Source organism: Pseudophryne corroboree, chromosome 2 (genome assembly GCF_028390025.1).
Source record: "Pseudophryne corroboree isolate aPseCor3 chromosome 2, aPseCor3.hap2, whole genome shotgun sequence".
Classification (NCBI taxonomy): domain Eukaryota; kingdom Metazoa; phylum Chordata; class Amphibia; order Anura; family Myobatrachidae; genus Pseudophryne; species Pseudophryne corroboree.
This window is the reverse complement of record NC_086445.1, coordinates 123,994,958-124,011,529: the sequence shown is the minus strand read 5'-3', so window position 1 is coordinate 124,011,529 and position 16,572 is coordinate 123,994,958. Positions and strand designations below refer to the sequence as shown.

Genomic DNA, 16,572 nt, shown 5'->3' with positions numbered 1-16,572 from the left:
TTGGTTAGTAAAGTGGTAGCAGGGGTCCTGGAGATGGCAGGTTGCCCCTTAAGATCCCTCAGCAGTTTGTTATATTTGTTATGTATCTTTTGAGGGTGGAGCTGCTGTTTTCTGCACCTGCAACATAAAATAAGTGATCCTTTCTAATTACTCACTGAATACATTTATTTTGTTTATACATAATAGGGTTAGTAAGTGTTAAGGAAATGTGAGGTTTTATCTGAATGTATTATCGGGCCACTGTAATGTGAAACACTGCTGATAGCTCCTACTTTGTTCAATCAGTGATGATTTCAGACTCACTGAGGGATAGACAAAAGTATATTTAACACGATTGTCCACCTTTTGTTTTGGAGGACTGTGGATAGTGACAAGATACTGCAATAGATTAACACATGAACACCGCACATTTAGAGGATCAATAAACAATAAAACCATATACATGTGTAAAATGCATATCTGGTTTAAAGCGATAATTAGATTATTTTATTTACAGACAAATTAAATTAGGAACTGGTTTGATATTTATTTGAATGGTCTTCATCCAAAGGTTATCCAACATCGCCCTTCACACAAAAACACCTTCACTTGTATTGATAATATAGCGACATACTGTATGCTCTTTAAGGTGGAAAACACAGTTTATTCTGCAGAGACAGACAGGGCAGTAGCAGGTCACTTCCGCCCCCATCGCCCCCAGTACAATGTGATGTCATTCTGTTGGGTTTGCATACATCTCCGATTAGGCCCTGTGTTCATACTTCATAGTGCCTGTATTTCCTGCAAATCTAAAAATATGTATTCTGTTAATAATTTCTGCAACGCGCTATGAGTCCTTTTGGAGAAGAGGGCAATATAAAAAAATACATTGCTGGTTGGTTACGTATAAGCTGCTACGGGAGGAATTCTATTGAGGATGGGAAATTTAAAAAACCCTGCGGCGCGGGTGTTTGCTATTCAATTAGAGGAGAGAAAATGAGTAATCTCTAGAAATCACTGTGGGGTAAATTTACTAAGATGGGAGTTCTATTTAAGATGGGATGTTGCCCGTAGCAACCAATTCCCCCGTGAGGGTCAGTTCCGTGACCCTCGTCTCCTTTTCCGCTGACCAAAATCCCAGGTTTTGCACGTTCACATGCAGAAACCCAGGATTTTTATACCAGTGGAAAAGGGGTATTACAGATCTCAGCATAGGGCAGGTGCAAAACCTGTACTAATGAAGATCAGGAGAAAACGAAGGATTTTCACACTATGGCCCTCATTCCGAGTTGATCGGTCGCAAGGCGAATTTAGCAGAGTTACACACGCTAAGCCGCCGCCTACTGGGAGTGAATCTTAGCTTCTTAAAATTGCGACCGATGTATTCGCAATAATGCGATTACTAACTACTTAGCAGTTTCAGAGTAGCTCCAGACTTACTCTGCCTGTGCGATCATTTCAGTGCTTGTCGTTCCTGGTTGACGTCACAAACACACCCAGCGTTCGCCCAGGCACTCCCACCGTTTCTCCGGCCACTCCTGCGTTTTTTCCGGAAACGGTAGCGTTTTCAGCCACACGCCCCTGAAACGCCGTGTTTCCGCCCAGTAACACCCATTTCCTGTCAATCACATTACGTTCGCCGGAGCGAAGAAAAAGCCGTGAGTAAAAATACTTTCTTCATAGTAAAGTTACTTGGCGCAGTCGCAGTGCGAACATTGCGCATGCGTACTAAGCGGATTTTCATTGCGATGCGATGAAAAATACCGAGCGAACAACTCGGAATGAGGGCCTATATATATATATATATATATATATATATATATATAAAACATATTCCAACAGCCGGCACTCCCTGGATAGCTTATGAATACCTGGCCAAGGTGCTCTCCTTTGGGTCACTCAGATCCCTAGATACCAATCGCAATGCAAAGAGGCACTCCTGGACTTCCAAATAGGTGAAACAAATGCTGTGATTTAATTCAACGTTTCGGGGAACTGCCCCCCGTCATCAGGACACACACATCAGGATGTGTGTGTGTCCTGATGACGGGGGGCAGTTCCCCGATGTGTGTGTGTCCTGATGACGGGGGGCAGTTCCCCGAAACGTTGAATTAAATCACTGCATTTGTTTCACCTATTTGGAAGTCCAGGAGTGCCTCTTTGCATTGCGATTGGTATATATATATATATATATATATACATACAGGTTGAGTATCCCATATCCAAATATTCCGAAATACGGAATATTCCGAAATACGGACTTTTTTGAGTGAGAGTGAGATAGTGAAACCTTTGTTTTTTGATGGCTCAATGTACACAGACTTTGTTTAATACACAAAGTTATTAAAAATATTGTATTAAATGACCTTCAGGCTGTGTGTATAAGGTGTATATGAAACATAAATGAATTGTGGGAATGACCACACACTTTGTTTAATGCACAAAGTTATAAAAAATATTGGCTAAAATGACCTACAGGCTGTGTGTATAAGGAGTATATGTAACATAAATGCATTCTGTGCTTAGATTTAGGTCCCATCACCATGATATCTCATTATGGTATGCAATTATTCCAAAATACGGAAAAATCCGATATCCAAATACCTCTGGTCACAAGCATTTTGGATAAGGGATACTCAACCTGTGTATATATATATATGGATCTCGAGTGCCGCCGTTGGAGAAATGTATGACACACAACTGTTGAGGCTGCTGTTGTGGAGGGCGACGTGAGCAGAATTTCTTTGAATCCTCTGGGGTGCCAGAGCTGGGAGAATTATAATATATATATATATATATATGTAGAAAGAAATGATACAGCGCCACTTGTGAGGTGGGTTCTCAGTAAAACATGAAAAATAAAATTGCTAAAAAAACACACGAAGCCTTGTTAAAAAGGTGTCTGCCAACCCTTAAGAGTGCAATACTGGTACAGTACTGCTAGGAAAAGTATAGAATGGGGGGATAAGGGTACCGGCGACTTGTGTTGTTTAAAATGCAATTGCTACATTTTTTAGATTTAAAAGCCAAAAAATATATAATAATACAAACGAGCATTAATATCACATAAAAGTGGATCACAACATAAAACGTGCTTCAAAATATTGATAAAAATATATAAACATAAAAGGTCTTTGTAAAAGGTAAGGAGTTCTGACTTATCTTTAAAAATAGGCAAGGGAGTCACTACAGGGCTCCCTGTAGTGACTCCCTTGCCTATTTTTAAAGATAAGTCAGAACTCCTTACCATTTACAAAGACCTTTTATGTTTATATATTTTTATCAATATTTTGAAGTATGTTTTATGTTGTGATCCACTTTTAAGTGATATTAAAGCTCGTTTGTATTATTATATATTTTTTGGCTTTTAAATCTAAAAATTTTAGCAATTGCATTTTAAACAACACAAGTCGCCGGTACCCTTATCCCCCCATTCTATGTATATATATATATATATATATATATATATATATATTATATATATATATATATATATATATATATATAATTACGGAGTACAAGGTGATGGGGTACAAGGAGACATTAATATTATTTATATATTAGATATATCTCCTATATATTTGCCCAGATCTGTGACTTTGTGATTCATTTGGGCAATGCCCAATGCTGGGCGGAGTCAAGTCACAGATCTGCCCAAATATATAGGAGAGAATAGGAGTACACGCCGGCCAAATATATAGGAGAAAATAGGAGAACATTTAACAGTACATGGTGATAACAGTACATACATAGTGAGCGCAGGAGAGACAGCAGCAGCAGGTTAAAGCTCCGTATAAGCACCACCCCCAGCCGTCAGCTATTGGACACATGTTAAAGCTCCGTACAAGCACCGTCGCCAGCCGCCAGCTATTGGACACATGTTAAAGCTCCATACAAGCACCGCCCCCAGCCACCAGCTATTGGACACATGGCTGAGGAGTGCGCTGTGATTGGCCGCCAATGCAACTAGCACCTGGGTCCCCGCTCACACAGGGAGACGCTGGCGGACACTACAGTGCCAGGCGCCGGAGAGTGCAGTAAGATGCCTGTGCGCTCCGTCCCCTGGCAGTGAGCCCCGCTTCGTACCCGCCCTCACTCCGCGTCCCCGCTATATGTAGGGAGTTGGGGATGCTCTGTACCACGGGGGCAGCAGCAGTAGCTACATCCCATCACACCCACGGATGGCCAATCACAGCGCACCCTTCAGCATGTGTCCAATGGCTGGCGCCAGGAGGCGGTGCTTGTATGTCGCGTTAACATGCTGCTGCTGCTGCTACTGCCTTTCCTGCGCTCACTATGTATGTACTGTTATTACAATGTACTGTTATGTGTTCTCCTATACTTTCCTATATATTTGGCCAGTGTGTACTCCTATTCTCTCCTATATATTTGGCCAGTGTGTTCTCCTATTCTCTCCTATATATTTGGCCAGTGTGTTCTCCTATTCTCTCCTATATATTTGGCCAGTGTGTTCTCCTATTCTCTCCTATATATTTGGCCAGTGTGTTCTCCTATTCTCTCCTATATATTTGGCCAGTGTGTTCTCCTATTCTCTCCTATATATTTGGCCAGTGTGTTCTCCTATTCTCTCCTATATATTTGGCCAGTGTGTTCTCCTATTTTCTCCTATGCTTCTCCTATATATTTGGCCAGATCTGTAACTTGACTCCGCCCAGCATTGTGACTCCACCCAGCTTTAGCAATTAGTCACAAAGTCACAGATTTGTCCTAATATATAGGAGATACCTACCTCCATCCCACCCACAGCAAACCCACGGCTGCCCCTACACCACCTGCGGACCCCTCGACCATCCACTGCACCCCCTACACCTACACCTCCCCCACCCAATGAACCCCAGCCCCTCACCCGCCACCACCGGACCCCCAACACCACCCGCAAGCACACCTACCCCTTACCCACCCACAACGCTTCCAGAACCCCTCCCACATCCACGAGAGCCTTGCACCGACCCCTCCCCCACCCCCTCCAACGCTACCCCACCCACATCACATCCAGACCCCATCCACCACCCCCAGTCCCCTGCTCCTCCCCCACCCACACCACCTCCCGCCCCCCTCTCCTATCCGCACACACTCCCGGCATCCGCCCCTCCTCCACCCACAGACACCCTCCCCCATACGCGGTCACCCCGTCACCCGCTACATTCTGTACATCATGCCCTGCAGCCACTGTTCACACCCACTAAAGAGCCTACGCCCCCTTCACCATCAAACGCACTTTCGTCGTGCACTATTTACCCACTCACACAACTACGTGCAGGGGTTACGGGGGCGTAGCCCCTTCCGACGGTGTGAAGAGCGCCCGTAGGGCGCGATGAATCACCTAGTATATATATATATATATATATATAAATCCAGATTCTGGCACTCCTTGGGTACACATAATAAATAACTTTACTGGGTGCCCTCCATGACGGGCGTCCTGCACGGACGCGTCCCCATACAATCTCCATCTCGGTGGCACTCCGGTCAATAATCAGACCGCGGGTGGGGGAGGGCCGCGGGTGGGGGAGGGTGTTTGGAGCCACCGCAGGTGGGAGAGGGGTGGGCTTGCCACCAGTGGGGGCAGTTGCGGGGGTGTCACGGGTGGGCGAGGGGTGGGTACGGGGGTCCTGTGGATGGGGGAGGGGTGGTTGCAGGGGTGCCAAGGGTGGGGGAGGGGCGGGGGTGCCAAGGGTGGAGGAGGGGCAGGTGCAGGGGTTCCGCGGGTGGGGGAGGGGCCCGGAGGTGCTGCAAGTGGAGGAGGGACAGGTAATGCTTCTCCTCCTGGAAGCAGATAAGCTGCTTACCTTTGTTGGTGCTCCCTGCAGCAGGCGGTGAAGGCTCCTGTGCGCGGGCCAGGCACCGCAGCTTCCCCCCCACGGCGAGTCCTTCTGCATCTGAGTGGAGTCTCGGGAACACAGAGCCTCCCATTCGATGTAACCTGTGTGGGAGGGCGTTTCTCACCCAATCAGCTGTGGGCTGGGTGTGAAAGACCTGCCACCAACCCAATGAGAGATCCTAGCCAAGCCCAGCGTTAGGAAATGAGTCACAGATCTGGGCTAATATATAGGAGATATATATATATATATATATATATATATATATATATATATACACACACACACACACACTTTTTTTTACCTTTGGGTGTACAAGGAGACATTGATATATCTATTTCTATGTGTGACAAATAGGGCCGGAGCTTCCACTAGGCAGCTTTAGGCAGCTGCCTAGGGGCGCCGGGACCTAAGGGGGCGGCCTGCTACAGCTGCCTAAAAAAGGTAGCATAGTCCTACCTTTCACAGCCACTGCAATCCCCCAGAATACGTATCTTACAGTAGCCGTGGCTGCTAAGCTCCCGTATTGCAGCCTCCAGCTCCACCTCCACCTCCACCTCCACCCGGCACAGGCAGTAACTTTGGCAGCTCCTGGAGTCCCGGCTGGGGGTGACATGGAGCACTGCTCTTCATTCCAGGCTCTTTCACAGACTACTCAGTTCCAACTCTGCACTGCAGCCTGCAGGTAAGGTGGCTGCACAGTGCATTCTCTGCATTGATAAAGAAAGAGGGCGAGAGCAGTGGTGTGGTGAGGGGGTGGGGGGGAGGAGATAAGGAGCAGGCATGCACACATTCTGGGGGGATGAGTAGCAGCATGCATGCAGATTTTTGGGGGGGATAGAATAGCAGACAATTAACAGAGTAGGGGGGGGGGGGTGAGAGCAGTATGCCTTTCATCTGAAGAGTGGGTAGGGGGAAGGGGCAGAACTTAGGCAGATGTTTTGCCTAGGGTGCCAAGAAACCTTGCACCGGCCCTGGTGACAAATGCACATAACATACCTACACCCAGCATTCTTGCAAACACACAGGGCACGCACACATATAGAATGCATACACAAACAACATATATACGCACACAGCATAAAAACACATATACAAATAGCATACATACATACAGCACACTTATAAATGCATTCACCTTTTTCACATAAAACTAAAACATTGCGATATTTACCCTAGCAGTAGAGCCATTAGCGGAATGTATTAGAACAGATACAGCGATCCTGGGTCCCCTCATAGGCGGAATAAAATATGCCTGTTCACTGATGACATATGAAGATGGTTGAATCTTTGGATGGAAAAACAGTGGCCGCTTGTGCGTCCCGCTTTAGCCCTATGGATACTTGCATTAGCAAAAGGTAGTAAAATTAATTTACACGGCTTCTGACAGATACAGTCACTTTGCATCCAACTCAGAATAAGACCCAAATTATTTAGATTCAGTCCATCAGTCTTGAGACAGATATTCTCAGATATATGGTAGCAGGCAGTCAGGTGAAAAAGTCATGATTTCCTAAATAAAAATTAGTCATGACAGCTGATGGAAATCAAGAGCATGCAGCTTGCATTACAGAACTGACAGAGTCACAGGAAAGACAAATGCACGTAGTGACCATGGGGATAGGAATACAGCGCATGCTAGTAAAATATTTTTTCTTGGTGGTAGTGCAGCTTTAACAGGATCCATACACAATGCAGTTTAGCATAGCAGTGGTTCTCAGACTTGGTCCTCAGGACCCCACACAGTTCATGTTTTCCAGGTCACCTAGCTGGGCACAGGTGTATCATCAACTGTCACATTTCAAAGATCCACAGGTAACCCATGTGGGGTCCTGAGGACCGAGTTTGAGAACCACTGATCTAGGGGGATAATAGTTTAGAAAAAAAAAATAATATACCACATAATGTTCAGGAAAGGAAAACAAAAATGTTTCAAAAAAAAATTGTAATAACTTGGATTAGGGTAAAACAAGTCAAAACAATCTGTGCAGACCCATTAAGAAGTGCTTAATGTAATATATGGTGTGTGTGTGTGTGTGTGTGTGTGTGTGTGTGTGTGTGTGTGTGTGTGTGTGTGTGTGTATAACTGTCAGTAATGTATTAGTCCATGCAGGCAGGGAGGAGCAATGTACATATTACCTCATCATGAGACACGGTAGCTATAGCTGTTACATTAAGTGCAATTATTGCATAGGAAATCATGTCACTCACTGGCAGTAAGGAAGCCAAGCAGTCTGAGTTGCTGAGGGCTATTTATCTGTCTCCTATTTAATCTGCAATAATGTATTATTGTGCAGCCTGTATGACACCACAGCTATATTAGTGGTGGAATGACAGACATGCCTGGCAGCACTGGTAAAGCAGTGATCACATCACACTATTACTAACACATGGGAGGAAGGCAGCAGAACTCTAATCCCATCTCTCATTCTATACAGAGCAGGACAGTGCAGCAGAGACAGTGACTGGCTGCTGGGCTTTATGAGATAAGTGCTCACTGCCTGCTCCCAACATGACACCCAGTCCGCTGTCATGGGGGGATCCGTTTTGCATGGGAACAAGAGTTGGAACTGGGTCTGGGAGTAAGAGACAGTATCCTCCTCCTCCTCTCCGCCCCCATTCTCCAAGCACACACCTGCCCCTCCTCCCAATGCACTCCCTACTGCTGGAGGCTGCCCAGCTCTGCTGTTAGACTGGTTCCCAGCAGCAACCTGCACATCACCCATCACCCTTCCCTCCTGGACTCATCCACCAGCCATGGAGCTCTCACTCCTCTGACCCATGTGGATTTCTGCTACACAGGGATGTACCGGAGGGAGGAGGAGAGCAACCAGGAGCCCACCACACAGGCTGCCCCCGGGCACTTGGCTGCATGGCTGTAACAGGTAGCCACCGCCGCCGGCACTCTGTATTGATGCATTGCTTATTGTCTGCATGAAGTCTTAGTGCATCGGCGATACTAATGTCAGCGGGTGCTGGGATTCGGGCAGGCGCTTATGCGCAGAGATTGGAGGTGGCGGGCAGGCGCATATGCTCAGAGACAGTTGGTTTCTGTATGTAGATAATCTGCACTGATCAACGTGAAGGTGTGAAAGGAAGGATCCCCGGGCAGGCGGAGAACATCCAGTGTTTGCTGCGACCTCCCAGCGGGGACAAGGTGCTGGATGGGAGTAGCTTGGCACCTGTTACCGGGAACAGCTGCGCTTAGGGCGCAAAGCGCAGGGATATGCGCAGGAGAGACGCAGTGCATCTGGTACCGTGAGGCTACGGCGCAGATATAGGCGCAGGAGAGACGCAGTACGTCTGGTACAGGGAGGGTACGGCGCAGATATCGGCACAGAGACCATGTGTGTCAGATTTAAGTGTAATAGCTATGTTACAGGTTTGGTAACCTCTGGTTCTCCAGCGGTTGTGGAACTACAAGTCCCAAACTAGACAGGCATGCAGGGACATGTCCCACAGCGGCTGTGCAGCCTCAGGATGACTGCTTCTTAGAGGGCATCTGTTAGTAATTGCACTGTTAAGTTGTATCCTCATGTCTGATCTATCTCCTAGATGTTGGCAGTTACAGTGTATCCTCATCCTTATAATTTTTTGCACTCATTGTATGCCCAGACTTATAGCGAATTACTATTTGCAGTTACATTGTATGCCCAGACTTATACTGTATCTCATTACTATTTGCACTGCTACATTGTATCCCCAGACTTATCTCATTACCATTTGCATTGTTATACTGCATCCCAATCCATATACTGTAGCTCATGTGTAATTGCACTGTTACACTGCATCCCCATCCATATACTGTATAATGCACAGTTACACTGCATCCCCATCCATATACTGTATAATGCACGGTTACACTGCATCCCCATCCATATACTGTATAATGCACGGTTACACTGCATCCCCATCCATATACTGTATAATGCACGATTACACTGCATCCCCATCCATATACTGTAGCTTATGTATAATTGAACAGTTACACTGCATCCCCATCCATATACTGTAGCTCATGTATAATTGCACTGTTACACTGCATCCCCATCCATATACTGTAGCTCATGTATAATTGAACAGTTACACTGCATCCCTATCCATATACTGTAGCTCATGTATAATTGCACTGTTACACTGCATCCCCATCCATATACTGTAGCTCATGTATAATTGCACTGTTACACTGCATCCCCATCCATATACTGTAGCTCATGTATAATTGAACAGTTACACTGCATCCCCATCCATATACTGTATAATGCACGATTACACTGCATCCCCATCCATATACTGTAGCTCATGTATAATTGAACAGTTACACTGCATCCCCATGCTTTACATACTATTGGTAAAGACTAATTCAAACCACAAGTGCACTGTGTACATCTATTCTTTGGAGATAGATCAGACATGAGACACCCAGTCTAGCCTGGGAAAGCTTGTTATCTAGACAAGTCAAGTGTGTGACCACCAACAGCCCCCCTGCTGGCACTTGGGAGCTTCTTCCCAGCTTTCTGGTTGCTAAGGGGGCTGCCTTCCTGTATATCTTGTCTAAGCCTAGAAAGTTCACATTGGTTCGCTTGGAAACCACAGACAAACATGCCACATGCATGTGCAATTATTTTCTTATGTGGTTTCTGCCCTGTTAACATGCAGATTATGAATCTGAGGATACTCTGTTTTTAGTAGTAAGTCCATATTTGCCATTTATATATTGCATCTTGGCTGATTTAGTTTATATAGTTACATGAAAAACTGTTACGTGACCTATCATGTGCGAGGTCTTACTGCATGCAGAAAACACTCACATCCTGGCTGTGCAGATGATTGAAGGCTGTATCGCAGCTATTTCTGTATTACCCGGCAACAGTCTAATGAATAACTGGTTTGTAAATACATCGGGCAGTGTGCCTTTCCCTCCTGCCCCCTCCTGTGCCATCACACTTCGGACTACTGTAGTTTGTTCTGGCAGGATTTTTGCATTTTGGGTCAGCAAAGCAAATATCCGTATCTATGCTAAGGTCTGTGCATATTATTAGAACTCACTGTAATATGGCCAAGGGTACATTATAAAGCAGCGTTAGCAAGTTTTCTGGCTTGCAAACAGAGAGCTTGTTCATGGCATTTTTAGAATTCAGGAATTCTTGTATTCCAAGCACTTGCACAATTTTTCCAGCTGCAATTTACGTCTGGATGAATCCACCCTACCTAAAATTATCCTCTTTCCTGATGTCAATCCTGAATGCATTTCCTCCAGTAATGACTGCTGTCATATTGGTATGGCGGCTGTGGGTTGTAAATATCCTGTTGGCATCATAGCAGGGTCGTTTTGTTGTCTTCTTTGTATTGTATCTTCTAATTTTATGTCGTTTGAGGCTATTAGTTTATCATAGATGTTTGCATACAGTTTCTTTAATTACACCATGTTCGGGTTGGCTCTTTCCTTCTAGAATAAAGTGGTTTTTTTTTATTTAATACCATCACCTTGCCAACCCCCTTTGTCTTTCCACTTGTCACTTAAGAGGGAATAAAAGTCCAACGATCAACAATCTGAAAATTTAACTTTTTTCAGGTCTCGCGTGACGAGGCTTTTTTTTTTTTTTTCAGTTTAGTTTTTGTATTTAAAAACACAAAATCTTAATACCCTACCCCCACACCTCCTTCTCAGATAGGGATGAGTGAGGAGTAAAAAATAATAATTTGTTTTTGTCCTAAATAATGGCTTTTTTTTGTTTTTAAGGGCAAGCCGAGGACTGCAGTCGGGCAGCTCTATGCGGACAATAGACGTGACAAACGAGGCACAAAGGAGTTACATCAGATGACACTTAGGCTCTTTATAAATCCCCAAACTGCTTTGTGGCTGTGCACCATAGGTTGACATTCCCCCAATGCTCACATGGTTGAGAGTATGACGTCACCCTCCAAGGGCTGTGGGAACAGTCTGATAGTTAACACTCAAGTTTTAGACAAAAGTGTCTCAAGAACTCTATCTGATGGCAGCTGTCACAATGGAACATGCAGTAACAAAGAGGACTCCTGGGGAGACGAGAGCACCTCAAAGTCGCCAAACATCTTCACCAGCCCAAAACAGCTGTCAAGTCCTAACCATGAAAGGCCCCGATCTACGATTGCTATGGGAAACTCCTCCACTTGGAATGCGTTGTCCTCCTTGAGAAAGATGGGCTCCTTCAAAAAGCTGAAGTCATCAGTTTTGCAGGGAATTCAGGCAAAAGAAAACGCCAATATTTTAAGCGAGCTGGAGAGTGGAGGTGGTGGACAAAAGCGTTTGTCTTCTGAAGGAGGAGTAAGTGGTCAGACTACATGTAGGTTGTCCAGTCCAAGGTCAATGCATGATCATTGTAATGCAACAGATGGGCTGCAGTCTGATGGATCTGATATTGATGAAACTGATAACTCCTTCTTGAGGAGTACACATAGGTCCCGCAGCATTAGACGTGCCTACGGAGCTGGCAGAATTAACTTATTGGATAACGACAAAGGGCGTTTTGCCCAAAGTCCTCTTCGGCTCTCACCGTTTGGACAGGAGCAAAATGTCTGCGAAATCATTGTGAAGGACACGGAAAGCAACAAAATCATTTATAGAAGGAGCAAGAGCACGGACAATCTGAACTTCCTCAAAAAGAGCTCATTCAAAAGGAAATCTACCTCTAATCTAACGGATGTTAGGTCCAACAGCGAAAAGGAGATCCTCCAAAAAAGTACTGTAAACTCATCTGCGGATACTGTTAACATTTCTGGGACCCCAGGGAGAAGATCAAAGAGGTGGAGGAGTCCAATCAGGGCAAAGGACTTTGACAGAGTGCTGAAAATCATGAGCAACGTTACAGATGGCCATTGGAAAAGGGATGGTAGCAAGTGCAGCTCTCCCACTAATGAAGAACCCTACCGAAGTCGACCGAACAGTCGCTTGCATGACGATTATTCCAGGAGAGCGTCTAGGAGTGCTGACACAGAAAGAAGGCGATATATATCCAGTCCACATTCCCCCTCCCCTGAAACTAACTTGCGACTTATTTCCAGCAGGAGCCACGCGGACAATCTTGAAATGAATGTGCTGTCTACAGACTTAAAAATGTCCTCTTCTGAAGGCCTCTCTGTTGAAGCATGCAGCCCCTCTCCTACTAGCAGTAGCTTGAGCCGGTTAGCGAGCGAGGTCTTTTACTCTGACTCGGAAGAGCCTAGACACATTCCTCATTCAGCATCAGATTTAGGAGTGCTTGGAACACCTGTAAGGCCCACTGCTCCCAAACCACAGAGCCCCAGCGCCGAACTCAACAAATACAATGCCTCAAACCATCACAGCACTTTATCGTTGAGCTCTATGGAAAGTGATGAAAGGGCTGAATTAGGGGTCATAAAGTTGGACAGGAGTCCACAGTTATTTAAGGATCCTATTAGACATGCCTATTATGATGACGGCAATGAGGATAGTGGAATCAGCAGCCACTCTCAGTTGAGTCTCAATGTGGTTAATGAAGAAAAACACGAGGAGGTAAGGACAATACAATTAATGTTTTAAAGTCCATTTAAGTCTGAAATTGGGTCCTCTGTAGAGGTTTATGGATGTTCTTGTGTAAGCACAGGTAGTCTATTTAATGTTTCTAGGCCTTAAGAACGGTCACCTATAAAATATCTATGCTGTTAACCAATCAGATGGTTGCTGTCATTAGTCTCTCTTGCACTGAAGTTATGAAAGCTGACAGCTGTGATAGTTCTGTGCTGGGTACGCACTCTCCGATAAATTCTGCTGGTCTGATAAACGTTCAGATCTGAAAGAGTGATTATTGTATCGGTGCCCTTTAAACACTGAGCAGTTTCTAGTATGTACTTTCTTCAGATGTCTGCATCTGGAGTAAGAGGTCAGGAATGAGATGAGCAAAACATCAGATCCCGACCTCCTGATCTGACCATTGCAGGAGCATTTGAATCCATTTATCTGCTAGCGCTCCTGCATACACACTGTGTAATTATCGGGCAGATCAGCCAATTATCATTTGATCAGCCTGATAACTGTATAGTGTGTACCCAGCTTTACTGTTACTGTGCTCTTTATGGAACCCCCCTCTAGAAATCCTACGTTTGCTCCCGCTCTACCCCATGTTATTGATCTTGATGTCTGTTTAAATTCAAATGTACACCCCTAAAGCATTACAAGGAAGCAAACTGTTATGTAATAACCTTCCCAGTACAGTGTTCCTTTCATTGAGCAACTCCTGTGCTGACAGCACTCAGGGCAGGATCAGCTAAGTAGTGGTAAAGGGTAAACCATGGGCTATCTTAATTTTGTAGTTTGATTGGCATAGAGGTGAGGTCAGGCTCTCTTTTGGTTCCCATATGCAGCGATTGCCCTGCACCAGGACACTGAGTAGTCTTTACACGGGTCTGGTATGCAGTGCTGATGGTTGAGAACCCGGCGGTCAGGAGACAGTCGGCAGCGAGCGCAGCGAATCACACTATTCCCATTCGGGTAGTGGTGTGGATCACCACCCGAGTGAGAATAGGGGGCTTTGGTCGGGATTCTGAGGGCCGGAATCCTAGCAGCCAGTAAAGTAACTGCATTCCCTTTACACGGCACAGACAGCCAAATACCTGAATGCTGCACATGGACTGAATGGCATTACATTTGGTTGAGAACTCCACTTAAATTATATGTAGGAACAGTACTTTAGGGAAGGAAGGCTACGTTCTACTTTTATATCACAAATCTATATTGGTAATCCATAGACCGTTTAATAGATCTCCAATGACTTCTGCGTCCTGAGACTGGACACGTGGCGTTGCCAATTATTAGCCTGTCTCCAATCTGTCTGTATTATTTCATTATTTATATAAGCTTGGGTCTGGTACTGTCAATGGACACCCTTTGCTGTGACTCTGAAGCCTGATCCTTGTGGTGTCTGTAGTTTAGCAACATACAGAATGCAGAAGGCACAGCAGCCTGTCAGTGTATAGTGCAGATGATGGAGGATGAAATGAAACGTCTGAGTGTACTGACTTCCTCTCCGGCCGGCCGGGAATGAATGATCTGCTTTTCTTGGTATACAAAGGAGTGTGCAAGTTCTTAGATCCTTATCTAATCTCTTGTAATAGGCTTGTTTCAAAGTACGACTGTAGGCAAACTGTTCTTCCAAATTGTTTCCTGTTGGGTCTTTTTGATGTACTAATTTATACACCAGCATTCTGGATGCATAGCATAAAGATTTTAGAAGACAGCTGGTAATTTGTTTGGTTTACCTACATCATTTTGGAATGAGTTACATTAGACAAAATGGAATATTCTGTTTAATCAAAATGTAAAGTTATCAACATACAGCACTGGCACCCTCTAGTGGATATACTAGGTAATAAACAGAAGTAAGACTAAAGTGAAGCTTCATAATGGGGGTAATTCTGAGTTGATCGCAGCAGCAAGTTTGTTAGCAATTGGGCAAAACCATGTGCACTGCAGGGGGGGGGGGGCAGATATAACATTTGCAGAGAGAGTTAGATTTGGTGGGTTATATTGTTTCTGTGCAGGGTAAATACTGGCTGCTTTATTTTTACACTGCAATTTAGATTTCAGTTTGAATACACCCCACCCAAATCTAACTCTCTCTGCACATGTTATATCTGTCCCCCCTGCAGTGCACATGGTTTTGCCCAACTGCTAACAAAATTGCTGCTGCAATCAACTCAGAATTAGGCCTTATAGCTGGTTCTGGATGTTTTTTGGGGGGTATCCTATTAGCCGCGAAGCGATAAAAACGGGGCTTTTTTTATCACAATTGCGAGAACTCTGTATCCATTTAGCTGCGAAAAATCTCCATAGGTGTTGTTGCAAATTTGTTTTCACCTTCTCTGAGCAGTTGATAAGTAGTGCAAAATCCCCATTTGAAGGGGATTTGGTTCAGAAACCCTGGGATATTCCCCTGAATGACTAATTGGGCACTTAGGTTATTTGGGCAATAATGACGTGTAATCTTTAGGGTAAAAAAAGGCAAAGTGATAGAAATTTGGGTTCAAGGTATGGGAAAGATATATTGGAATGCTTTATAAGTGGGACAAGCATTTTTAGGCTTGTAAGTGTGAGAAGTCGTTTGTTTTGTGTGTGTTTTTTAAATCCTTTTTAAAAGTGCCTATGAATCAGTGACGTGCGGTGATGTCAGTGGCTGGGGGGGCACACATGGGATGCGTCATGCAGCTCAATCTGGGTATGTCGCTAGGGATTCCATGCTGCCAAACGCATCTTAGCCCTGCTCCTCCCCATGCCGCCGCAAGTGTGTGAGCGAGCTCACCAGGCACACACATCGTTTAGTGTGTTTCCGGCTTAATACTAGCGCTACCCTAACTGCAGCCTAACCCTAATTGCAGCCTTACCCTAATCTAAATGCAGCCTAATACTGACCCTACCCTGATTTCAGCCTAATCCTAAACCCACCCTAACTGCAGCCTAACCCCAGGGCTGTAACTGGGGGGGGGGGGGGCACATGACCCATGTGCCAGATTTGACAGGACGCAGGGGTCAGATGCAGTTGCAAAGTAATGTGTGTGTCACACCAGACCAAATTGCTGCCTTGCCCCAGGAGTGGCATTTAGTATGCCGGCTGTTGGGATCCCGGCGCCGGAATCCCGACACCCTGCATATTGACAACTATTCTCTCTCTTGGGGGTCCACGAACCCCCTAGAGGGAGAATAGATCACTGTGCACGCAGCGTGGCGAGCGCAGAGAGCCCGCAAGGGACTCATTTG

At 45.3% G+C, this 16,572-nt stretch overlaps 1 protein-coding gene and 1 long non-coding RNA gene across 5 annotated transcripts in view; one reads left to right on the top strand and one right to left on the bottom strand.

Moving 5' to 3' along the window:
• Window positions 1–500: 500 nt before the first annotated feature.
• LOC135002632 (uncharacterized) overlaps window positions 501–16,572 on the bottom strand; it is a 29,137-nt gene continuing 13,065 nt past the window's right edge. The window contains exons 2-3 of the long non-coding RNA XR_010203825.1: window positions 6,994–7,161; window positions 501–788 (exon numbers count right to left, since the gene is read on the bottom strand). This is a non-coding gene — a long non-coding RNA (uncharacterized LOC135002632). The remainder of the gene's footprint in view (window positions 789–6,993; window positions 7,162–16,572) is intronic.
• The window catches only part of SPATA13 (spermatogenesis associated 13), a 133,675-nt gene continuing 125,315 nt past the window's right edge, over window positions 8,213–16,572 (top strand). Inside the window, exons 1-2 of one of the 4 annotated variants that reach the window (XM_063951678.1) lie at window positions 8,213–8,704; window positions 11,563–13,335. In XM_063951678.1, the coding sequence (XP_063807748.1) occupies window positions 11,719–13,335 (1,617 nt within the window). In that variant the 5' untranslated portion in view covers window positions 8,213–8,704; window positions 11,563–11,718. Of the gene's footprint in view, window positions 8,705–8,889; window positions 8,977–9,009; window positions 9,117–11,562; window positions 13,336–16,572 lie in introns of those variants that run through there. The other 3 variants (XM_063951681.1, XM_063951680.1, XM_063951679.1) reach the window with 3 other exon arrangements.